At 43.9% G+C, this 27265-nt stretch overlaps 1 protein-coding gene across 1 annotated transcript in view; it reads left to right on the top strand.

The window, feature by feature from the left end:
- The first annotated feature begins 6421 nt into the window (after positions 1 to 6421).
- The window catches only part of LOC115150327 (receptor-type tyrosine-protein phosphatase gamma), a 256267-nt gene continuing 235423 nt past the window's right edge, over positions 6422 to 27265 (top strand). The window contains exon 1 of the mRNA XM_029693504.1: positions 6422 to 7002. Within this exon, the coding sequence (XP_029549364.1) occupies positions 6918 to 7002 (85 nt within the window). The 5' untranslated portion in view covers positions 6422 to 6917. The remainder of the gene's footprint in view (positions 7003 to 27265) is intronic.

Here is a 27265-nt window from a genome sequence, read left to right as displayed (position 1 = left end):
GTGGTGTGCTGAGATGTATGTCCTTCAACGTAGTGTCTTAATTGTTGTCTCTATAATTTCTTTGTTGCTGTACTGTATTGTAATGTGGTACAATAAAACATAACACAAAAGACAAATCAGAAGAATCTCTGGACACTGAGAATTGGACACAAATGAGTGATACACACAGCATGTATATGAAAGAAGGGATCACTATCTGGACCCAGCAATGTTGTGATGGACAGCATCCTGCATCCAGAGTCCAGCATAACATAACACATGATGTCACATGGAGGCTAGGAGACATGATGGTCACTCATAGACCTGGAGCAGGGAGCTGGGACACACACACACACACACACACACACGCATGCACACACACAAAATATATATAAACAGAAATCTATTTGGAGAGCGTTAGAGGTAAAATATAGCCCTCCGGTGAATAATGCACGGACTGAGAGAATCTAATAAATTATATATAGTCATAGCCTGAATAAATGATAGATAATAGATAAATGCAGTCATACATTATGTACCAAGCGTCATGTGAAATCGTTTGAAAAAATAATAAAGACACGCAATACACACTACCATTCAAAAGTTTGGGGTCACTTAGAAATGTCCTTGTTTTTGAAAGAAAGGCACATTTTGAGAAACAGATGCCTCACAAGTCCTCAACTTGGCAGCTTCATTAAATAGTACCCACAAAACACTGTCTCAATGTCAACAGTGAAGAGGCGACTCCGGGATGCTGGCCTTCTAGGTAGAGTTGCAAAGAAAAAGCCATATCTCAGACTGGTCAATAAAAATAAAAGATTAAGATGGGCAAAAGAACACACACTGGACAGAGGAACTCTGCCTAGAAGGCCAGCATCCCGGAGTCGCCTCTTCACTTCTGACGTTGAGACTGGTGTTTTGCGGGTACTATTTAATGAAGCTGCCAGTTGAGGACTTGTGAGGTGTCTGTTTCTCAAACTAAACACTCCAATGTACATGTCCTCTTGCTCAGTTGTGCACTGGGGCCCTCACACTCCTCTTTCTATTCTGGTTAGAGACAATTTGCGCTGTTCTGTGAAGGGAGTAGAACGAGATCTTCAGTTTCTTAGCAGTTTCTCACATGGAATAGCCTTCATTTCTGAGAACAAGAATAGACTGACGAGTTTCAGAAGAAAGTTCTTTGTTTCTGGCCATTTTGAGCCTGTAATAGAACCTACAAATGCTTATGCTCCAGATACTCAACTAGTCTAAAGAAGGCCAGTTTTATTGCTTCTTTAATCAGAACAACAGTTTTCAGCTGTGCTAACATAATTTCAAAAGGGTTTTCTAATGATCAATTAGCCTTTTAAAATGATAAACTTGGATTAGCTAACACAATGTGCCATTGGAACACAGGAGTGATGGTTGCTGATATTGGGCCTCTGTATGCCTATGTACATATTCCATAACAAATCTGCTGTTTCCAGCTACAATAGCAATTTACAACATTTAACAATGTCTACACTGTATTTCTGATCAATTTTATGTTATTTTAATGGACAAAAAATGTGCTATTCTTTAAAACTTTTGAACGGTAGTGTATATGGCTACAAGGTAGATGAGATAGAGAGAGCAGATTTCATAGATAAAAAATAAACTCCCCCAGCACTGATTTAAAAACTTGATCATCGGCACAAGGTCTTAAAATGTAGAGAGGAGGAAGCAGGCATAACCGCGGGGAGAGAAGAGAAAGAGACGAGAAGTCTATACACATTACATAAAACAAGGCTGGGATTCAAAGATCACAGAGGCTCTGCTCTGTACAATATTAGTGGCAGGGTTTGAATCAGGACGGTTGTATGTGCCATATTACAACACAAGGCAGCAACATCACAAACCACATCACAGGATCATGACCTGGACCACAAGCCAGTTCAGAGTCGCATTCTTAAATTGTGCCTCTGATCTTCGAGGTTCTAGCTGTGGTTCAGAATATCATCCCAGACACACAATTACAGGGCTCTGGGTTAGTGGCTACAAGTTGTGCTGTGTTGTGTGGTGGTCCAACTAACCTGGAACAGTGTGAGAGGAGAAGAAGGCTGAGGAAGCCGTGTGTGAGGCCGGCTTTTGTAGGAGGGCATAGGAGGCAGACTGAGGGCTCTGGGTCATTGGCTACACATAGTGTTTTTTGTCGGTGTAGTGGTCTAACCTAGATGAGTGCGAGAAGAGAGGATAACCTGAGAGATAGACTAGGGAAGCCGTGTGAGAGGGGAAACGGTCGTGGGCCTGCATCATTGGCTATAAGTGGTGTTGTGTGATGGTACAGTGGAACTTGTTAGGAATGTGAGAGGAGAGGAGGGCCATGTGAAAGAACCACAGGGCCTGAGAGGCAGAGTGAAGAAGCCATACAGTATGAGAGCCAAGGCACAGAGACAGGCTTTTAGTAGAGGAGGAGGCAGATGGCCCACATTGAAAGCAGAGGGCCCTTGTGATAGTCCTCAACAGCCCCGCTGAGAACAGGGAAATGAAATGAGGAATTTAGATTCCTCAAATTAAATGTCCTGCTGATTTCCACCTTTTCTGTCTCTGTGTATACGTCCCAAATGGCACCCTATTCCCTATGTAGTGCACTTATTTTTACCATGGCCCCCTGTATTGACACAGACTCTGTCTGTGGTGCTGTGGACCTGGGGTGTGTCATACTGTACCTCAGAGACCTCTCTGATCAATACACACACATATCTGATTATAGTCTGGATGATAAATGCTTATAATGTATTCCATTTACAACTCTGACAGTGGGAGTCTGGGAAAGGAAGGGACCACCACACTATAGGGTCTCCTGAGGGTCATATTCAATGGGTTATGGGTGGGAAGAAACACAGAAGCACCACTATGAAACACTACACTCTCTCTTCAAGATGTTACAGTATAGCAATATAACAAATGAGGTGTAGTAGAATTACCTAGCATTCATCAATACATTCTCCCCCAAGGAATTTGGTCTTGAGGACAGTGTGGACCATGTCAGGTAAGATAGCAGGGTGAAGGACATTGCAGTATGTAAATTCATTGATTTCACTGATTTTGGACTCCAAGATCTCAAACGGCATTACTATGCAAACTAGATGTCAAGACGGCAGAATAATACTAGCTCTGATGGAAACCAAACATATTCTGAATGTGATATCATTGTTCTAAATGTAGACATTTTAATAATGAGTGTGCATCTGTGTAACCACCAGGAGGAATTATCCTGGCCTTCTTATTGCCACCACTGCAGCCATAAGCTCATTATTTGACAATCACCTAAATGACAAACACACAATGTCAAACAATTAATTAATTACAGATGCATAATAAACTAGAAACTAGCGCTACTATTACCAAACTATAATCATTAATTTGTCACTTGGTAAAGATCGACATACCGTACAGTAAAGTGGTTTACATTCCAGAGTTCTCCTATAAACTCTGGAGAAAAATGTACACATGAGGCCTCTGTTTAAACAGTTTAGTTTAAGTTGAATGTATTTGCACCAAAGAAAACAAGTGATAAATATCTATACAGATAAAAAAAAAATGGTGTGCAGGTGTGGTTGGTCAGCCCAAGGGCTTATATGAAAACCACACCACAAAAAAATGTACACAAATAAGTACACAAATAAAAAAGGTTTGTTAAAACAGATAACAAAACCTACTAATTATAAATGTATAAATGAATTGATCAGTAATCACCACCCAAATGTTTTAATTTAACCCGCATTCATAAAAAAGTGATTAAATTCACATGAAATAACATCAGGATCACTATAAGGTTTTATTTCCAACAATACATTGAGATGGGATAGATGGCTTTTTCTTATTCAACAGTTGAGTGATGATTTTCCAAGTTGACTTTTATTATTTAAAATATATTTTGGGGGATATCCGAAGTAGGTGAGTAAATTTGTTCTTATACTTTTTTTTATTAGCAGAATTCAGGGTAGAGGGATGTGTGATAAACTTTTAACATAACTCGTTTTTTTAACTGAGGATTTTTTTAGATCAGTTGTAAACCAAGGTTTCCAAAACCCTTCTGCTGCTCTCTTACTTGGTTTAACTAAGGCAAGTAGTGGTAGTGGTGAAATACACAATTGAAAGATATGAGAAATGTCTGGTAAGCAGACTCCACATCGGCCTGACTATAAACATTTTCCCATGAAATATCATCAATCAATAACTACTTTTGTTAAATATTCTACATTTAATGCTACTAATCAATCCCATCTGTTCCTTTCCAGCTGCCAAAGAGAAGTGGAAAGTGGTCAGAAATGTCAGTATAAAGCATACCTATATTAGCCACATTATTCAAAGAATGTATACAAATATTATCAATAAGGGTTGCAGATGAACTGGTAACTCTTGTGAGCTTAGCTGGATACACATAGCTGGAGTATAAAGTATTCAAAAAGTCAGATGTCAGTGTGGTTCTCACTTTTAAATCAGTTTATGTTGTAATCCCCCAACATAAAACACATGTTATCTTCAACATTAATAAAATCCGAGGTTGATGCAAGGATTTCAATGAAACTACCATTGTCAGAATCGGGTGGCCAATATATGCATCCAATAACCACTTTTTTTACCACCAAAAAATGTACAGGAAATTTCTATGAAAATAGATTCAACATCAATGTTATCAGATGTAAGTGCAAGGTCCTCTCTTACAAAGAATTGAAAACGTTTATCAACAAAAATTGACACTCCTCCCACTCTTGATGTTCAACAGTGGTGAACAGCATTATAATGAGACGTCTCTTCAGCCAACCATGTTTCTGAAAGGGCAACAATGGAAAATTCATGACTGAGAGAATACAGATAATGAACAAGGTGGTCATGATTTTTAGGAAGACTGTAAACGTTTAACAGTTGTATCTGAGTGTTTAAAAACAGTTTGAGTCTTATCACTTTCGTCTGTTTGACAATGCAAGAACTCTGGTCAATTCACCAGTCAATGGAAGTAGATAAAATGTATTCACATAATATTTGCAAAAGGTTTCATAAACTTTTTGAATGGCATGTTTTGTTGTGGTATTTTCTGCTGGCCCTTGCAGAATAAGATCATCATTATGTTTATCGTAATAATAAGTATTTACAGAATAATCCATTCCAATGGCAGTTGCTTTAGTTTGTATTTATTCTCCCTCTAGTGGGCAAAGTTTGCACATGCTCCAGTAGACCTACATTTTGTCAGGGTCCCTGCAATCTACAATCCTTGAGACGTCCCTATCCCATGGAAGTTTTAAATGTAACATGGTTAAAAGGTGCTGCATGGTCAATCTGCCCTCTGCATTGGCTGTGCAGCACTTACGGTGATATAGCCTCTGCAGAAGTCAGGGCATTCATACTTCTTGCGCTTCACCGAGCAGCGCAGAACTGTTGAGCAGAGCTGTTGTGAAGGAAGTTGTCAAGGAAGTGAGTTTGTGTTTATACAGGACCTCCCGCCCCCACCTACTGTCAACCAATCATGTCAATGCGGAGCTTTACGGAGCCTTCCACATTGTTAGAGACAATTTATGCTTGATCTGAAAAAGTGGTCAAAGAGTCGGTATGGAGGGTATGACGCAATTGCATGGCCTCCGGAGGCATGCAGAGGCCAACTTGAGCTCCTCTGAATTTTGTAACAATGCAGAGGTCTCCTTATAGCTCTGAAATGACATGATTTGTTTATGGTAAGTGGAGTGGGGGTCCTGCATAAACACAAACCCACTTCCTTGACAACTTCCTTCACAACAGCTCTGCTCAACAGCACTGCACTGTCCTGCAAGGCAAGAAGTATGAATGCCCAGATTTCTGCAGAGGCCATATCTATGGGATCAATATCATGCCAAATGTATTGTGAACACACAGCCTGCATGTTGTATTCGTGTATCATGATCTGTACAAATAAGTACCGATCCACAAATGTAAATCACCAATCCACAAATGTAAATCACATTCCACAAATGTAAATCACCATCCACAAATGCCATTCACGATCCACAATATATTGCTTTCTAATTTTTTTTAACTGCAAATATGCAGGTCATTTTCAAGGGCCTTAAGTAAAATGACTGTCATAAAGATTTGCACATAGGAGAGATATATCTGCAAACATGACAGATATGGCAAACCTGCTACTCCATATTTAGAAGCGTTAAGGATAACCTGATTTTTGGCAGGGATTTGACGACAAGAAAAAGACAATAAGTTATCACGAGTAGACAGCACTTTGTAGATGTAGAAAAAAAGTTATCACGCGTAGAAAACAATTTGTAGTTGTAGAAAAATAGTTATCACGAGTAGAAAGCGATTTGTATAAAAATAAGAACTTGACACAATGTTTTAGTGTTGCTGTAGGTTTATTAGGAATCCAAAAGACGGCGCTAGGATCCAGCGTCCCGAGCTCTGATTTTCCCTCCCGCCCGTGCAGCCCGTGCAGCCCGATCTATTCTAAACCGTCCGCCAGAACCCTCACATGCATGCCGCTACTTCCTGGATGGAAGAATGGAACGCTTCCAGCGCTGCCTTCGCAACATTCTCTCTACAATCAATCTAAGTGACCGCGCGAGTCACCGCTGAATGGACGAACACAAATAATCTATATTATTCGAACACTTTCTCTTCAAGGGTACGAAATTGAGTCGGACTCGTTTACTTTTCCTCTAGGATTTACTTTTTCTCCGTGAAAAGAAAGCCTGTCTGCATGTGGCGGACTATCACAACTATTTATCTGCGACCGCAGCCATAGATATTCTTCGAAACATATGCTGAATTGGTTTCAAGTGAATTACCATCAAACTAAACTCAATTTGGGGTTGCAGTTGTGTTCAAATCCTATGTGGTTTACGTGTGCTTTCTGCAATCAAGTTTATGTAATTTTGTAGACCTCAAACTTTGTCACCCGTTGCCTTGTTGCTCTCGATGACTATTCTGACATGCGGCGAATACTGGAATCCAGTCACTGGTGGACCTTATCCATAATGTTTTCAGCATTGGCCATGTTTACCCACTGCTATCCTGGTAAGTCGTTGCATGGTTTGCAATATTGTATTATATTTGACAATGTTCATTGCAGTGTGTGTCATACATATGTAGGAAACAGTGTTCTTATATGTGTCATGTAATCAAGGGGAATAACATTGCCAATGTTATGTTACCCCAACCACGAAAAGATAACAGGACGAGAAGACTTGCAGCTATAGCTACTGCCGCACGCATGGAAGAGATGACATTCATCCTACATACATAATGTGACTTGCTGAAATGGCCTACTCCTGTCAGCAATTCAACATAATTAAAATGACATTACTTCGAAAGGAGAAGAATGAGTCTATGCGTACATCACGTTTAACCTGTTCTAACCACACATGGGGAATATTACGCAATAAAATAATGGTTTCAGTAAACCACCTGAGAAGATTTTGCGCGATTCTTAGCTCATACAGAAGGTGACAGGGCGTCTGTGTCTGTCCGGTACTTTAGCAGGTCTGATCGATGCACACATACAGTATGTAGTGATGTAACAGCGGGACTGGAACCTGGCCGGTGTCCAGAGAACGAATCGAGGGATCACGTCTCCTAAATTCCTTCGCACCCCGCGCATGGCCGTCCAGAGCCTAGGTTTCAATGCACCTTCAAAGCCCACGACTTTGATAGGCTAGGGTATAATTCTGAGTGCAAAACATAAACAATGGCATGTTTGAGTGCATATAGCCTTTAAGTACACAAACACGTAATGGAGCAGTTCAGTCCTTTACTCGTGTGAATGGTGAATAGGATGACACAGCCTAGATAATACTAGGCATTCAGAGAAATACAAAATTGCCTACTGATGGTCTCCATATAATTCAGCACTAAAGGCTAACATTGGTTGTTGAGTATAGACTTCTCAACGTGAGAATATGGTTGCAAACCAAGGGGATGCACTCATGCCATTACATTGCTGCAATTTGTGGTTTCTAGATCAAACAGTGTATCATAGTTGATGACCTTGATGGAAAGTTACAAACTCCCATTGTGAAATTTAAATGAAACATGCATGTCAGCTTATTACAGCTTCATAGCTACATTGTTCTAACATTGTACTTGTGTTTTTAATGCAGTGACCTGTTGTCTGCACAGCTGCGCTCTAAGTTAAACTCTGCTATTCTTTGCTCCATCTCCTCAGTATAAGAGGCTGAACAAGCTTATTACAGCTTCATAGCTACATTGTTCTAACATTGTACTTGTGTTTTTAATGCAGTGACCTGTTGTCTGCACAGCTGCGCTCTAAGTTAAACTCTGCTATTCTTTGCTCCATCTCCTCAGTATAAGAGGCTGAACAAGCTTATTACAGCTTCATAGCTACATTGTTCTAACATTGTACTTGTGTTTTTAATGCAGTGACCTGTTGTCTGCACAGCTGCGCTCTAAGTTAAACTCTGCTATTCTTTGCTCCATCTCCTCAGTATAAGAGGCTGAACAAGTCACATATTGAGATTCAGTCATCAATCATGTAATAGTTTTCCAATGTGATTGTAGTGTTGGTCCCATAGGAGCTTTTCAGGAAGAGGGGTGAGAGATGAAGAGGTGAGGGATGAGAGAGAGAACAGTAATAACATTTTCTAGGACAAAATCAGGGAGGGGCCCAGCCACCGGACATACACTGATGATACTGCTGCCATGGATGCGCATATCTTAAAAAACATTACTCAAGATTCACACAGAATAGTTACATAGTTTCAGTTTCCATAAGTTGTGTCCTGTCTGTCACAGGTCCTATTCAGCAGGTCACTCGCAGCCACATAGAACTGAAGTTCAACCATCCAGAATATTTATCTGTCAAGATGATCCCCCTATCCCCCTGGTCACATCTGGTTTGCACCATCCACATCCCATCACCTGTCCCATCAGCACCCAAGCTACAGAGATGAGGAAGAAAAGCAGGAGGATTATGGTACTGTCTGAGACACATTCAGATTAGATCCCGTATTCATAAAGTGTCTCAGAGTATGAGTCCTCAACCCCCTGTCCATATAATCTTATTTATGATGATCTAAAAGGTCCTAGATCATTCAGGACTCCTACTCTGAGACACGTTATACATGTCCAGACCTCCAGAGAGAGAAGAGAGCCATACTCTAGCCAGGAGAACATGCTCTGTGTTCCATCCACTCTCCTCCTTAAACGTCATTAGAACAGTGATGAATGTCCAGGCAACAAGGCACTCTTACTAAAGGACCAATACTGCTGCACTCAAGGACTCAGACATATCAATGACTGTCCTCTGTCTCTCCATCCCCTCCTCCATCCTTCTCTTAAACAATCTCTCCCTGATGTGAGCTATCAAGTTAGCTGAACTTACAGCTGAAGAGTCAGTAGCTACTGCTCTGGGTGGGTAGAGGGCAGTATGGAGAATTGAAAGAGTAATTCTCTGGCAGGGCTTTACCTGATATACATCCTGCCCTTTCTCTGTCTCCTCATGTTGTCTTTTGACTGTGATTTTTAATGTGCTATTGTTGCTGTTATTCAATCAATGTAGATGGCCCTTGGCATTTAAAGACCTAGTCCCCGTAAAATGTTTGTCCTGTTATTGTGGGAATATCCCTAATGGATGGGTCATGTTAATGTGTTCATTTTCAATGTGTGCGAGCTGTATGTTACATAATGTGTTGTTGTGATGGAATGCTATGGGGAGATCGCTCACAGCACTTCAAAGTTCAAACTGTCTCAGAAAGAGGCACGTTCTTGTCACTGACGATGTTTACTCTTTTGCTACTGTAGGCTATTGTCTTTCTCGGCAAGATCCTCTCTACATTTTCTAACACAGTAACCCCTCTATTGATTTGGTTTGATAGGTATACTCTTTCTCACTATATTAGTAGAGCAAAGCTGAAACCAAGCTACAGTATTTCATCCCGTGTTTAAACAAAGCAGTGTTCATGTCTGAAGTCCTTCACTGGTTACACAACACGTTCACCTCCCCTCACATCAAACAATGGAATGATTGAAGCATTTCGCTACAATCGCAATACCATGTGTATGTGACCAATAAAATTAGATTTGATTTGAAGCATCATGGAGGATTTGGTACTCTCGGTAATCCAAGCTGTTCTCTGTATAGATGAGGGAGCAAAAAGTAAGGTTTTTAAAATACTGACAAATACAAATCAAGGTGCCAGTCATATAGGAGTACATGACACACAAGCCCTGTCTTAAATGCATGTCTGAAGTGAAAAAGGCACATCTTATATTTTGGTATTTGGCAAGGTTACTACTGTTTTGCCTCTGTTGATTTGATCGACCCTATGCTGTCCTTAGATGCAACAGTCCCTTGATGTTGGCTGTGTTTAGAAGGTTCCAGAGTCTCTTTGATATGGCCCAGCTCTGCTGAGAGAATTAAGCACAGTGAAGGGCCTTTCTGCTAATGTAACTCTCAACACGGAATCTGTTTCCCACTTGTTTAAAGGAGGCTTGAATAAAATGGAGGGTTGTTGGATTATTTTGACTTGGAAGGGTTGTGTTTTCTAAGGACATGATACTCCTTTGTTTTGGAATTCTGTTTGTGTTACATTGTTATATGTTTACATGACATGAGAGTTTCTTATGTAACTCACATGAGTAAGTGATATTTAAGGACATTTGGAAAATCAATTAGTGTGCTTTATATAGTATACATCAAATTAACCTGATATTGTGTTTGCGTGTCTTAGCTGTGTCTAAGACATTGTGAAGTGTTTGCGTGTGTGTGCACAGCTGTGTGTCTGTATGTGCTCACCGTCCTATGATTGTGTGTGTATGTGTGTTTTCCATACTATTAGTTGTTGACAGGGAAAGGCTGAACCTCTACAGTGTTGTGATGTGTCAGTCTGACAGACTGATAGCTAAGACGGCAAAACAGGCTTATACACACACACCCACACACACACACACACACACACACAATACCTTGAAGCTGCAATCCTTAATGGTGAAACTGCCACGTTTGTTTGTGATAATACAACAACTAAGAAGATACTGCAAACAACGAACACAGTTTTTTCCCCCTCAGACATCATTGCACAAGTGATCGAACAGCACAATATGTACTGCATTTATTTTTACCATGCTGCATGATGCTCGGCAACAAAAACAATAACAATGGTAGTGGTGCGGCCAGTGGCGCAGATCTTTCGTGTATCTCGGCTTTATGGAGCTCTTGTAAACAGCCTACAGACATTCTTTGTTTAATGCAATTCTGTGTATTTCATTCTTTGTAGTGTCTGCTTCCCTCATGCCTAATGAGGCCTAAGCTCCGTTGTGTTTGAGAGGCTGCCAATATAATGAAATCAGAAAGGGATCGTTCTTCCTCCCCATCACATCTCTGCCTTTCTCTCCTCTCCAATCCCTGACCTGCATATTGAGAGGTAGTAAATCATTTAACTGAAAGCCAAAGGGATCGATAAAACAAAGGCATTAAAAGTAATTGGACATATCGATCGAAATGCACATTTTTCTATCGGAGATCAGTTGGTCATTCTTTCACGTCTCTTCCATGCCGAAACAGAAACACAATTTACCATACTTTATCAGTAGGAACCTCAAAAGAGATGCACCCAAGCTTTCCATCTTTGGAATCAAAATTGTGATCTGGTGATTTATGCTAACTATTGTTGTGTTTCCTCCAGAACAATGGATTTTCCAAAGACTGGCTTTGAAGGTTAGTGACACCATGACGCATGCTTCGGTTTGGGTGGCACCTAGCTGAGTGTACTTGCATACTCCCTTAAAAGATGTTCACTTGAAAAACGAAAAAAAGGAGGGAAAGTTGCAATATTACCCCGGGACATTGGAGGGCGATGAGCTGGTAATAGCCATCTACGGCCAAACAAGGAAGAGACGTGCAGGAGAATATATTAGTGACACAGAGAGACACTTAACTGGGATCTACAAGATTTGCTTTACCTAGCAAAACATATAGGCACGAGACAGATGTAGGGGCATTCTGCCGAGAGAGCGATGGTGGAGTGTTTCAAGAGTTCTTTTGGATCCAAACTGCTGCAGAAGACCCTCAATTTACCTCCACCTGCTGTTCTGCCATGTTGTCACAGTTGACTTGGACTGGTGTAAGGTGGAATCAGATGCAGGAGACAGGTGCTGGAGTTGAGTGTCCTTTTAATAATTTGACACACAAAACAAAACCGCGAGGCACAGGGCGCTACAGACAGACTGCCTGGGAAAAACACATTCCCAATATTGCGAACAAACTATATATATATAAGCGGCACAAAAAGGCACGGGGCGCAGCCCGGTAAATCCTCTCTTCCTTAAACTGTCAGAAATAAACCCGTAATAAAACACGGACCACCGTCCTGAGTGGACAATCAACAATCCCGCACAAAAAACCCAACTGAAAACACACCTTAAATAAGTCCCCACTAATGACATACACAAAACAGGTGCGGAACAGACAGACAAAACTAAACGACAGAAACAACGATCGGTGGCAGCTAATAGGCCGGCGACGACGACCGCCGAGCGCCACCCGACCGAGGAGGGGCGCCACTTTCGTTGGATCCTGTGACAGTACCCGCGCGCCGACGCCGGCCTCGGGGACGGCCCGGAGGGCGAGGCGCCGGCCGATCCGGTCAACGACAGTGGAAGTCCAGCAGCATAGAGGGGTCCAGAACGTCCGCCGCCGGAACCCAGCGCCGGAACCCAGAAGTTGTAACCTGTAACACACCTCGTTTATCCTCCTCAGGACTTTAAACGGCCCCACAAACCGCGGACCCAGCTTCCGGCAGGGCAGGCGGAGAGGCAGGTTCCGGGTCGAGAGCCAGACTCTATCCCCCGGGTTAAACACGGGGGCGTCACTGCGGTGGCGGTCAGCGCTCTCCTTGTGCCGTTCGCTCGCCCTCCTTAAACATTCCTGGACCGCGTTCCAGGTCTCCTGAGAGCGCTTGACCCATGCCTCCACCGCAGGAGCCTCCGTCTGGCTCTGTTGCCATGGCACCAGGACCGGCTGATACCCCAGCACCACCTGGAAGGGTGACAGATTAGTGGAGGAGTGGCGCTGAGAGTTCTGGGCCATCTCGGCCCATGGCACGAACTGCGCCCACTCCCTTGGCCGGTCCTGGCAATACGACCGCAGGAACCTGCCCACATCCTGGTTAATGCGCTCTACCTGCCCATTACTCTCGGGGTGGAACCCCGAGGTCAGGCTGACCGAGACCCCCAGCCTCTCCATAAACGATTTCCACACCCTGGACGTAAACTGGGGACCTCGATCAGATACAATGTCCTCGGGCACCCCATAGTGCCGGAAGACGTGAGTGAACAGGGCCTCCGCGGTCTGCAGGGCCGTAGGAAGACCGGGCAAAGGGAGCAGACGGCAGGACTTAGAGAACCTGTCCACAACGACCAGGATCGCCGTGTTCCCCTGAGACGGCGGGAGATCCGTAAGGAAATCCACCGAGAGGTGAGTCCAGGGCCGCTGTGGAACAGGGAGGGGCTGTAATTTCCCTTGAGGTAGGTGCCTAGGAGCCTTACACTGAGCGCATACTGAACAGGACGAGACATAACGCCGGACATCCTCAGCCAAGGTGGGCCACCAGTACCTCCCCTTCAGGCCCCGCACTGTCCGTTCCACCCCAGGATGACCCGAGGAGGGTAGAGTATGGGACCATCGGATCAGGCGATCGCGAACATCAAGCGGAACGTATTTCAGGCCCACGGGACACTGCGGCGGAGTAGGTTCTGACCGACCCGCCCGCTCGATGTCCGCATCCACCTCCCATACCACCGGTGCCACCAGACAGGAGGTGGGAAGTATGGGAGTAGGATCGATGGTCCGCTCCTCGGGGTCGTAGAGACGCGACAGTGCGTCAGCCTTCCGGTTCCTGGAACCTGGAATGTACGAGAGAGTGAAGTTAAACCTCGTAAAAAACATGGCCCACCTCGCCTGACGAGGATTAAGCCTCCTCGCTGCCCGAATATACTCCAGGTTACGGTGGTCGGTCCAGATGAGAAAAGGGTGACGTGCCCCCTCAAGCCAATGTCTCCACACCGTCAAAGCCCTGACCACGGCTAACAGCTCCCGGTCCCCCACATCATAATTGCGCTCCGCCGGGCTCAGCTTTTTAGAAAAGAAAGCGCATGGGCGGAGCTTCGGAGGAACGCCCGAGCGCTGCGATAGCACAGCTCCTACCCCAGCCTCGGACGCGTCCACCTCCACTATGAATGGCAAAGAGGGGTCCGGATGCGCCAGGACAGGTGCATTGGTAAACAGAACCTTCAGACGATGGAAGGCTCTGTCCGCCTCTGCTGACCATCGTAGCCGCACCGGCCCCCCCTTCATCAGTGAGGTAATGGGAGCTGCCACCTGGCCAAAACCCCGGATAAACCTCCGATAATAATTAGCGAACCCCAAGAACCGCTGCACCTCCTTCACAGTGGCTGGGGTTGGCCAATTACGCACAGCCGTCACGCGGTCACACTTCACCTCCACCCCCGAGGTGGAAATGCGATATCCTAGAAATGAGACGGCTCTTTTGAAGAACTCACATTTCTCAGCCTTGACGTATAGGTTATGCTCCAGCAGCCGCCCAAGCACTTTACGCACCAGGGACACATGCTCGGCGCGTGTGGCGGAGCAGATCAGGATGTCATCGATGTACACCACCACACCCTGCCCGAGCATGTCCTTAAGGACCTCGTCCACAAAGGATTGGAAGACGGCGGGAGCATTCTTTAACCCATACCGCATGACGAGGTACTCATAATGGCCAGATGTGGTACTAAATGCGGTTTTCCACTCGTCTCCATCTCGGATACGCACCAAGTTATACGCACTCCTGAGATCCAATTTCGTGAAGAAGCGCGCCCCGTGAAATGACTCCACTGCCGTAGCAATGAGAGGTAGCGGGTAACTGAAACCCACTGTGATAGCATTTAGACCTCTATAGTCAATGCACGGGCGCAGACCTCCCTCCTTCTTCTTCACGAAAAAGAAGCTCGAGGAGACGGGGGATTTAGAGGGCTGAATGTATCCCTGTCTCAAGGACTCAGTGACGTATGTATCCATAGCCACTGTCTCCTCCTGAGACAGAGGATACACGTGACTCCTAGGAAGAACCGCGTCAGCCTGGAGGTTTATCGCACAATCCCCTCGTCGATGGGGTGGTAATAGAGTCGCCTTCGTCTTACTGAAATCGGCATACTCTGAGGGAATGTGCACGGTGGAGACTTGGTCTGGACTCTCCACCGTAGTCGCACCGATGGAAACTCCTATGCACCTACCTGAGCACTCCCCCGACCACTCCGTTAGAGCCCTCTGCCCCCACGAAATCTGGGGGTTGTGTGTGGCTAGCCAGGGGATTCCCAGTACCACTGGGAACGCTGGGGAGTCAATGATGAACAGGCTGATACGCTCCACATGACCCCCCCACGTCTGCATAACCAGTGGCACTGTGATCTCCCTTACTTGGCCTGACCCTAGCGGTCGACTATCTAGGGCGTGCACGGGGAAGGGGTGGTCCAGCTGAACCAGGGGAATCCCTAACCTCTTCGCTAACCCACGGTCCATAAAACTCCCAGCTGCACCTGAATCGACTAGCGCCTTATACTGGAAGTGAGGGGAAAAATTAGGAAAACAAATGGAGGTGTACAAGTGGTCGTGTTGGAGGTGTTGTCCCTACATGCCAGCTCCCGGCGGACGTCCTCGCGAAGGCTGCACCTATAGTGGTCTATCAGGGCCCGCTCGTTCCACCCCGATCCAGCGGCGAGAGTCCGGAATTCCAATGCGAAATCCTGAGCGGTCCTCGTCTCCTGCCTCAAATGGAATAGTAGCTCACCCGCCGCCCTGCCCTCCGGGGGATGATCGAAAACCGCCCGGAAGCGGCGGATGAACTCCGGGTAGTCACCCCGGGCCGAGTCTGGACCATCCCAGACCGCATTGGCCCATTCCAGGGCTCGACCCGTGAGACACGAGACGAGGACGCTCACCCTCTCTTCGTCGGAGGGAGGGGGGCGGACGGTCGCCAGGTACAGTTCCAGTTGGAGCAAGAACCCCTTGCACCCAGCGGCCGTCCCATCGAACTCCCTGGGCGGTGAAATCCGGATCCCGCCGGCACCCGCTTCAGTGGGTGTGGGTAGGGGCGCAGGGTGAGGGACCGGAGCTGGTCTGGCTGGGGAGGCACCTCTCTCCCAGCTCTCCAACCGGGCCAACACCTGATCCATGGCCGAGCCTAGGCGGTGGAGGAGGCCGGCATGTTGGGAGACCTGCTCAGCCATGGATGGCGCTTCTGCTCCTGCTGACTCCATAGGTTGACGGTGCGGGATTCTGTCACAGTTGACTTGGACTGGTGTAAGGTGGAATCAGATGCAGGAGACAGGTGCTGGAGTTGAGTGTCCTTTTAATAATTTGACACACAAAACAAAACCGCGAGGCACAGGGCGCTACAGACAGACTGCCTGGGAAAAACACATTCCCAATATTGCGAACAAACTATATATATGTAAGCGGCACAAAAAGGCACGGGGCGCAGCCCGGTAAATCCTCTCTTCCTTAAACTGTCAGAAATAAACCCGTAATAAAACACGGACCACCGTCCTGAGTGGACAATCAACAATCCCGCACAAAAAACCCAACTGAAAACACACCTTAAATAAGTCCCCACTAATGACATACATAAAACAGGTGCGGAACAGACAGACAAAACTAAACGACAGAAACAACGATCGGTGGCAGCTAATAGGCCGGCGACGACGACCGCCGAGCGCCGCCCGACCGAGGAGGGGCGCCACTTTCGTTGGATCCTGTGACACATGTACCACACTGCCAATTCAAATGTTTTCCTGGGAGATGCAGCTTTCCCCCTACATGAGAACCTCATACGCCCTTAATAATATATAATATAATGTTGGAATCAATTTCACTTTTTCTAATTTCCCTTGTTACGGCATACATGTATGCAACTCTATATGGGAAATACAATTTTATCAAGGCTTTTGGAATATGGTTCCTGGAAAAGGGTATGGTGTTTTATTGTTGTTGACCAAATAGGCATTATTTTATATCTGACATAATCTCTTGTTAACCTCTCATTCACAGGTGTCCATGTCAATGAACCTGGGAGTACCTACAGTCGTGGCCAAAAGTTTTGAGAATAACACAAATATTAATTTTCACAAAGTCTGCTGCCTCACTTTGCATGATGGCAATTTGCATATACTGCAGAATGTTATGAAGAGTGGTCAGATGAATTGCAAATAATTGCAAAGTCCCTCTTTGCCATGAAAATGAACTGAATTAAAAAAAAAACATTTCCACTGCATTTAACCTCTTACATCTAGACGCTCCGCTAGCGGAACACCTGCTCCAATATCCAATGATGGGCGTGGCGCGAAATACAAAGTCCTCGAAAATCCGAAAACTTCAATTTTTCAAACATATGACTATTTTACACCATTTTAAAGACAAGACTCTCCTTTATCTAACCACACTGTCCGATTTCAAAAAGGCTTTACAGCGAAAGCAAAACATTAGATTATGTCAGCAGAGTACCCAGCCAGAAATAATCAGACACCCATTTTTCAAGCTAGCATATAATGTCACAAAAAACAAAACCACAGCTAAATGCAGCACTAACCTTTGATGATCTTCATCAGATGACACTCCTAGGACATTATGTTATACAATACATGCATGTTTTGTTCAATCAAGTTCATATTTATATCAAAAAACTGCTTTTTACATTAGCACGTGACGTTCAGAACTAGCATACCCACCGAAACTTCCAGTGAATTTACTAAATTACTCACGATAAACGTTCACAAAATACATAACAATTATTTTAAGAATTATAGATACAGAACTCCTTTATGCAATCGCTATGTCCGATTTTAAAATAGCTTTTCGGTGAAAGCACATTTTGCAATATTCTGAGTAGATAGTTCGCCATCACGGGCTAGCTATTTTGACACCCACCAAGTTTGGTACTCACCAAACTCAGATTTACTATAAGAAAAATTGGATTACCTTTGCTGTTCTTCGTCAGAATGCACTCCCAGGACTTCTACTTCAAAAACAAATGTTGGTTTGGTTCCAAATAATCCATTGTTATATCCAAATAGCGGCGTTTTGTTGTGCGTTCAAGACACTATCCGATGGGTGACGAAGGGTGACGCACCCGGCGCTTTTCGTGACAAAAAATGTCGAAATATTCCATTACCGTACTTCGAAGCATGTCAAACGCTGTTTAAAATCAATTTTTATGCGATTTTTCTCGTAAAAAAGTGATAATATTCCGACCGGGAGTCGTTGTTTTCGTTCAAAGACTGAAAATTTAAACATGGAGTCGTCTCGTGCACGCGCCCACAGTCTCATTGTTCTCAGATCGACCACTATCCAAATGCGCTACTGTTTTTCAGCCATGGCCTGCAAAGTCATCATTCAACGTTCTGCCGCCTTCTGAGAGCCTATGGGAGCCGTAGGAAGTGTCACGTTACAGCAGAGATCCTCAGTTTTCAATAAAGAGAGTGTAGAAGGCCAAGAAATGGGAAGACAGGGCACTTCCTGTAAGGAATCTTCTCAGGTTTTGGCCTGCCAAATGAGTTCTGTTATACTCACAGACACCATTCAAACAGTTTTAGAAACTTTGGAGTGTTTTCTATCCAAAGCTAATAATAATATGCATATTCTAGTTTCTGGGCAGGAGTAATAATCAGATTAAATCGGGGACGTTTTTTATCCGGCCGTGAAAATACTGCCTCATATCCATAACAAGTTAAGCCCTGCCACAAAAAGACCAGCTGACATCATGTCAGTGATTCTCTCGTTAACACAGGTGTTAGTGTTGACGAGGACAAGGCTGGAGATCAATCACTCTTTCATGCTGATTGTGTTTGAATAACAGACTGTAAGCTTCAAAAAGAGAGTGGTGCTTGGAATCATTGTTCTTCCTCTGTCAAACATGTTTACCTGCAAGGAAACACGTGCCGTCATCATTGCTTTGCACAAAAAGGGCTTCACAAGCAAGGATATTGCTGCCAGTAAGATTGCACCTAAATCAACCATTTATCAGATCATCAAGAACTTCAAGGAGAGCGGTTCAATTGTTGTGAAGAAGGCTTCAGGGCGCCCAAGAAAGTCCAGCAAGCGCCAGGACCGTCTCCTAAAGTTGATTCAGCTGAGGGATTGGGGCACCACCAGTACAGAGCTTGCTCAGGAATGGCAGCAGGCAGGTGTGAGTGCATCTGCACGCACAGTGAGGCGAAGACTTTTGGAGGATGGCCTGGTGTCAAGAAGGGCAGCAAAGAAGCCATTTCTCTCCAGGAAAAACATCAGGGACAGACTGATATTCTGCAAAAGGTACAGGGCTTGGACTGCTGGGGACTGGGGTAAAGTCATTTTCTCTGATGAATCCCCTTTCCGATTGTTTGGGGCATCTGGAAAAAAGCTTGTCCGGAGAAGACAAGGTGAGCGCTACCATCAGCCCTGTGTCATGCCAACAGTAAAGCATCCTGAGACCATTCATGTGTGGGGTTGCATCTCAGCCAAGGGAGTGGGCTCACTCACAATTCTGTCTAAGAACACAGCCATGAATAAAGAATGGTACCAACACATCCTCCGAGAGCAACTTCTCCCAACCATCCAGGAACAGTTTGGTGATGAAAAACGCCTTTTCCAGCATGATGGAGCACCTTGCCATAAGGCAAAAGTGATAACTAAGTGGCTCAGGGAAGAAAACATCAATATTTTGGGTCCATTGCCCCAGACCTTAATTCCATTAAGAACTTGTGGTCAATCCTCAAGAGGCGGGTGGACAAACAAAAACCCACAAATTCTGACAAACTCCAAGCATTGATTATGCAAGAATGGGCTGCCATCATTCAGGATGTAGCCCAGAAGTTAATTGTCAGCATGCCAGGGCGGATTGCAGAGGTCTTGAAAAGGAAGGGTCAACACTGCAAATATTGACTCTTTGCATCAACTTCATGTAATTGTCAATAAAAGCCTTTGACATTTATGAATTGCTTGTAATTATACTTCAGTATTCCATAGTAACATCTGAGAAAAATATCTAAAGACACTGAAGCAGCAAACTTTTTGGAAATTAATATTTGTGTCATTCTCAAAACTTCTGGCCAGGACTGTACAACTACCGCAACTCTCGTTTTCATAGAGTCATGGAAAGTGCATTCGGCATCATGGCTGCAAGGATGAGGATTCTTGATCGGCCAATCTAGTGTACCCCTGAAAAGCTAAGGACATTGTGAAGGCATGTGTGTCCCTCCACAACTACCTGTCCTCCACGGATAAAGCTCATGAGCTGAATGCAAGATACGTGCTTCCTACTTTTGGTGACATGACCCTCCCTTCTGGCAACTACCAACCTGGAGAGTGGAGCAGGGTTGTGGCAGGGGACAACAATCTCCAAGAGCCAAGGAGACTCTCGTGCCAGGGCGACACTGCTTGCAAGTGAAACAAGAAACGAGCTCAGGGACTTCTTCCTCTCCCTCCCTCGACCTGTGCCATTGCAGGAAGACATGGTAAGGAGAGGACAACTCAACCCAAGGCCAGCCAATCATGCAGAATAGGCCTATGTTTGGACTGCTCACCCACACACACCCTTGATGGACACACACAGACTCACAGTTCTTCTTTGTGTGCACTGTGAACCAAAGTACTTTGTACTAAAATTAGTTTTAATCTTGTTAATAAAATGAAACTTGATTATATCTCACTGTGCTTTAAGATTAGATTTAAGATTAGATTGAACTACACCACACAAGTAGAAGAAAGCCTGTAAAGTCTGTGAAACACAACTCTTCTCAATGTTGTCAGCCCTTGATGTTCAAAAATAACGCATTGAAAAACTTTGTATTGAAATGAAGAAACAGAGCTTTTTTAGTACACAAAAATAAACCTTTATTCTTGCATCTGGGCTCTGAAAGTAAACCACAATACAACACTGAAGTGTCTGCTGAGAACAGACATGTAAACAACACGTGTCAATTAAATATAATTATAGTGTCAGACAAATGTAATTATTTGTACATTACAAATGTCTGCGAAAAATCTGACGTAAACAACAAAAGTGTAAAACATGAAAGTGTCTGACTCCTGAGATGTCTGAACAACACCAGAACATGTTGTTAATTTCACGGTGGTCCCAGTCGTTTGTTCCATGTCCTCTTCCTGAAGTCATGCTTGAAGTCACTCAGCTGGTGATTGAATTCCTCCCAGAGTTTTGGTGATATTTCATCCATGAAATCTGCTGTAGGTGCCATGGCCCTGTGAAGAGTGGGGGAAATTAGAGGAGTGTCTGTGGAGAGCAGTGTGGTGAGGAAAGGGAATCATAGTAAAGGAGGAGAGTCTGAAATGTTTTACCTCTGGGACAAGCTGGTGGCTCGGTGCACGACATTCTCCAGATCTTGATGTCTGCAGTCATTTGCAATGCCTTTGTGAGTGATGTGACACGACCGGAGTCTACAGCTCTTTTCTTCCTTCTCACAGCCCTGCTACTATTGCTGCTGCTCTGTGGCGTTAGTGAGGAGTAGGTCTTGGAGGTTGGCCCAGGATAGAGCTTCCTAGGTCCGGCATGGAGATGGTTTCCCATTCTGCACAACAGTTCAGTGTGGGATATGGGCTGGGTGGTGGTGAACAGGCAGTGCTGGGTTGCAGAGTACAAAAGCTGGTGCTGTCCCCATTCACTGGTGTTTGCCTTTTTGAAAAAGAAAAAAGTACAGGGCTATTTAGTACACATATCCAAACCATCAATGAACCATGTATCAAATATCATTAACTGAGACTACAATTAACTACAATGTTGCAAACCTTTCAAGAGTTGAGTAGGCCTGGCCAAGTTACTTCAATTTTGCAACATTTTAGCTAGCTGGACCTTGCTACTGAACTTTGACTTCGGTTTTACCAAGATGGGAAGCTTATGATTTTCTTTCTCTGACAAAATTATGTTTGATCAAAAAGTTAAAAAAAATGTTGTTTAGTTGGTTGGCTTGCTTTCTCTCCACGCGTCTGCTATTATGCTAGCTAGACATCCAAGTAGCTAGCGCTAACTTGCTAGCTATTGTTAGCAAACATGGCTACTGTTTTCCTCGACTACAATAAAAATACAACATACCTCATCCTCTGGTGAAGACTGGTGAAGTTCCTTTCCTTCTTCCCATGCTTCACGTGTCGAACAAGCCAGGGAAGCTGCAACGGACATTACCACACTTTTTCAAACGAGTGACTGGGTCTGAACCCAGTGTCTCTGCAATCTTCCTCCATGAATTCGACTTTACATGCTGGTCTTTATATAATGCATGGCTAGAATCGTAGAGATGCAGGTACTTCTGTACCTCCTCGGCCAAGTGATGCTCGATGTTGTTGTTGTTGTTTGCCACGTGGAATCCACACTTGAGTTTCGGGCTGAATCAAGGAAAAGAAACTTGCGTCACTCCAACAGTTAACCATTCACTGCCGAAGGAGTGTAGATTTCAGTTTCTGAACTTCGGCTTGCCTCAAGAAATGTTTTTGTGTGCACGAACACTTTAAAAAAACTTGCCAAAGACCAAAACAAACAAACGTAAAATGTCTTTAATACGTTTTGGTTTGTTTTGGTCTTTGGCAAGGTTTTTTTTAAGTGTTTGTGCACACAAAAACATTTCTTGAGGCAAGCCGAAGTTCGGTAGCACAAACTGTTACAAACTGTTCCGGATTGGGAGGCATGCGGGCGGCTCAAGACGGCTGCTATCCACGGACCACAACTTTTCCTGGATGAGTTCGACCACAACTTTTCCTGGATGAGTTGGACCACAACTTTTCCTGGATGAGTTGGACCACACCTTTTCCTGGATGAGTTGGACCCAACACCTGTCGCTTAGTAGATTTTAGAATTCTCTTTGAGAAGTTAACTTTTTATTTTGGTTTTTTTGTGTAATATGACATGACTTATGATGAAGTTAAAGTAAAATATTATATAACCATGAATGACAATAGCCTCTGTTGTAAATATTTTTGTCCAAATTTATGGGGAAGAAGTGCTGAGTGAGTTAGTTTTTGAGGCAGAGAGAGCAGTGTTTAGTGTGCAGTAGAGAAGGCTCCATATCCATGCTGTTGACATAATCCCTGTGGAGATAATGCAAATGTTTCACTTCCACTAACACAAACATCCAACCACCCTCTAGTAGTAGCCGTAATTAACCAGACATTTGAATATCATGACCTTTTCTTCTGACATTTTCATATTTCAATAACATTGTTTCAGGCTTCTCTCAACAAAAGATAGCTCTCATTTATTGTCAAACTGTCAAAAAGTAGCAGTTGCTAACCAAAAAATGGGATCTAGATTCTGGAAGTGAAATAGTAGAACAGTACGAATTTGAAAGAAGGATCCTGTTTTGTAATCCTAACTTCATATCCAGTTCAGAATAAGCCTGACACCAGATTATGGGGGGACAAGTAAGCAGGTTGTTTGGTCGCATCTCTGTGTGCATCACTCCCTGCCTTCACATCACACTGTTAGAGGAGCTATTGGCCTGATAGTGGACGTCTGTTGTTGACAGGATTAGTCCCCAGTCATGTGACACGTGTGTTTATCACAGCAGAGACGACCTCTCCCCTCCCCAGACCGATGATTACCTAGCTAGGGGATTCTAGACACACACACACACACACACACACACACACACACACACACACACACACATATATATATATATATATATATATATATATATATATACTCAGTGTAGAACGCTATGGGCTGTTAAAACACAGTGGTGGTTCATTGAGGTGTATTGAATGGGTTTCTTTCTATGTCATTGGTCATTTTGGTCGTTGCCTTTCACAGTGCTACTGCTCTTGTAGAAATGAAGGCTGTCACCTCTCCTGTGTCGAGGTATAATCATCCATTCTGCGCACTGAGATCTCTGTCACTTTGGCTGTTCTCTTCAGGCCAGCCCACCCACGGCACGGTCAGACCTTTTAATCTGGAACACAGTAGGATCCAGAGCTCTCATCCCTCTGCTTTGTTATGATCAACTAACTGAGCCATTCACCTGAATCAGAGAGGTGCAGGGGGCTGCCTTAATCAACGTCATCAGCACCAGCGGAGCAGTTGTTGTGCGTTAACTGCCTTGCTCAAGGGCAGAATGGCAGATGTTTCCACCTTGCCGGCTCGGGAGTCAACCAGTGACCTTTTGGTTACTGCCCAACACTCTTAACCACTAAGCTACCTGCCGCCCCATATGAAGTGGGTAAAAGAGTATGTAAAGATGGCTGGTAACAAAATATCATTACATTTCTGTTCTGAGTAGTGCCACTGTTCAGCAAAACAGTAATATGATGAGGCAGAAATATATACTTCCTGTAACGTTCACCATGTAATATTCACAATATTCAACATAAGAGTTTAAGAAAAGGTTACCTTTGGTCAAGTCCTAAAGCAACCTTTTTCTTCTACCAGTCCCTGTGGCAAGTAGATAAAAAATATCTACCAGCCACTCAGATTTTTTACCACCCAAAATATGTTTTGCATTAACTACATCACAAAACACAAAATTAAATGAATAATTATGCTTAGTAATGTTTCTAAAACAAGGAATGTATTACTAGTAAGAAGGAATATGGTACATTTCTGAATTAAATTTAACATCTTGTGACCTGTGTCTAACCAAAATATCAGATGAGACAAAAAATGTCAACTGCACCATTTAAGGTGAAAGTGGTAATGGGGCCACTCAAGTCTTCATGTGTGCCTGTGAGAATCTGAATAGTAGAGGCCGAAGACGTCTGTTCTTTTCGCTAGCAGTGGAAGCAAATTCAAACTTAGAAAAATAACCTAACTTGTGAACGAAACATTATAAATATCCAAGAAACACAAAGATAAAAGGATCACTTTAGTAGTTAGACCAACTTTTATGCCTGTGCGCATTGCTTTTAAAAATGAATCTTTCAGCACTTCATTGACAGTGCACACAGCCCCCAGCCAGGCAGTGCTGCTGTGCGAGGAGGAGGAACGTTAGGATTTCTATTTCTTTGTGGATTACCAGATATGAAACAAAATGTCAGAAATACTTTGAAAACAACTACTGCAACATTTCTTTTTCTATAAATCACTACTCACATGTGCCAATACTTGACTTTTTATAATGTTTATGAAGTGCTCGCACTGTAGAGCCCTGAGTGTGACCACCTGCCAACGGGGCTGGTGAATTAAACATTCTTACCTGCCAATGCCAAAATCTACCCACATTTGGCAGTTGATGATTTTAGGCCCTGGTTTCAGTGTATCCTTTTCTCTGTGATTTGTTTGATGTTTTTGGTTGATGAGAGCAGAACATTTAAAAGGGAAGATGTTCGTATGTTGGATCCTTGCAAGATATTGCTGCACTGTTGGAGCTAGAAACATTTTGTTGCACCTGCAGTAACCTAACGTAGCAGGTGTAAAAGTAACGCCTGTAACTAGATCCCTACATACTGGTCTTGACAAGAAAAAAAAAGACTGTCGGGGAAGGTTCTCTGCTGCACTGTTCAACCAACCCAGTAAATGTGGAGGAGTTAAGATGGAGTGCTGCCTTGTTAACGTCCAAAAGCGGAAGTCGCGTCACATGTTCTCTTTCCATTGCTCCTGATAATCGGAACATACGATTGTGATAATCGGAACATACGATTGTTGGGACTCTGCAGAGTTTACACCTGCGATGCAATCTACAAAACTGTGTACGTGACCATAAACGTTGATTTGATTTGAATGCACAAAGATGAAAGGACGGTACTTACTGTCACTCCCAGCGTACTGAAAGAAATGTATTACTGGTTGTGAAGAGGAACTCGTATGTTCTTTCTTTCAGAACATAATGGCTCCTTCCCTTTACACAACATGCGTCATACAAAGTGCATTCAGTGGAACATTCAATTTACACTTGTATCAGCTGGAATGGTTTGTGCACACTGTAGGCCTACAGTAACTGCCTGCTGTACAGAGCCATCAGTTGAATCCCTCTTCATGGTTCTCTTCATCATGGCCATAAGCCCAGCCATGCAGTATCAATTCTCCACTAACATCAAAGGCCAGTTAAATAGGAAGGGAGGAGGGCTGCAGGGCAGGCAGGCATAGTGAAGAGATATAGACTGACTGTGTCCCAAATGGCATCCTATTCCCTATATAGTGCACTACTTTTGACCAGTGCCCATAGGGATCTGGTCAAAAAGAGTGCACTATGTATAGAACTGTTGGACTCCTCTACTATGTTGGTATTGTATTATAGTATTTATAGCCATAATTGTAATGTAGTCATTTGGCCAGTTGGCAGCCAGGCTAAATACCTCATCAGCAGCGGCAGTGGAAAAAGAGAGGCTGTACTTGAGGAAAACTTTTCTTAAATATATTCAATTAGCTTTTTAAGAACCACATCATTTGTGGTTACTGCAAGGTCAAATTGGCTAGATGGTGCTACAGGTTGCTAAAGGAATAGATTATAATGAGGAAAGAAAAACCTGTAATTGACCAGATTCACGTGGTATAGTGGAATGCCTTAAACGTTGCAATGATAATGAAGAATGAACTTGTCATTGGCAAACACAAGGGCCTGTTTTGGGTGTTATTGCCTTTCCTTATTTGTGGGCAGATGCCTACAGTATTTACAGTTTTCATCATTAATGTCAGTCGTCCAGGTTAATCACAGACTGCAGGCGTCAAGAACATGTCAATGATGTGCTGTGGATGTGTGATATTATTCACAATAGGCTAGTCGCTACAGTAGAATTGTTTTCTAAATCAATAGCTGTACAATTCATACAGGGAGTCATGACTCCTGACAATGGCCTGAGAAATGACCTGGGAAGCACCCAGCACTTTAGCACTGTAATTTCCACACGTTGACAGCATCACTTTACTCCCAATAAATTCACTGTGACAGTATTTGTTGCTGTGTACTGTATGTATGCCCAGGAGCATGGACTGTATCCCTCTACTGTTTGATGATGATAGGGGACACAGAACAGGCCAGGGAGTGTACTGTACAGTACAGCACAGTGAAGCCCAGGAGAGTTCAGTACTGTAGCGTAGAATCCAGTACAGTCCAGTAGAGACCTGTAGAGTTCACTAGTAGAGAGCCTGTTGAATGATTCTGGGCGGGTCGCACATTTGCTGACATAAGACACTAGTTTGGGATTTGAATATTTTATCCACAGTACATATAGCACTGGGCGGGCTGAACTGCTTGTTTTCAATGAAAGCAGGGAGATGTGTGTGAGCTGTCATTACCCCCCTCTGTGTCTAATCTGGTTAATGGCTTTCACCAAAGCCCCCGATACACT

Source organism: Salmo trutta, chromosome 16, assembly GCF_901001165.1.
Source record: "Salmo trutta chromosome 16, fSalTru1.1, whole genome shotgun sequence".
Lineage (NCBI taxonomy): Eukaryota > Metazoa > Chordata > Actinopteri > Salmoniformes > Salmonidae > Salmo > Salmo trutta.
This window is presented reverse-complemented; position numbering and strand designations above follow the sequence as displayed.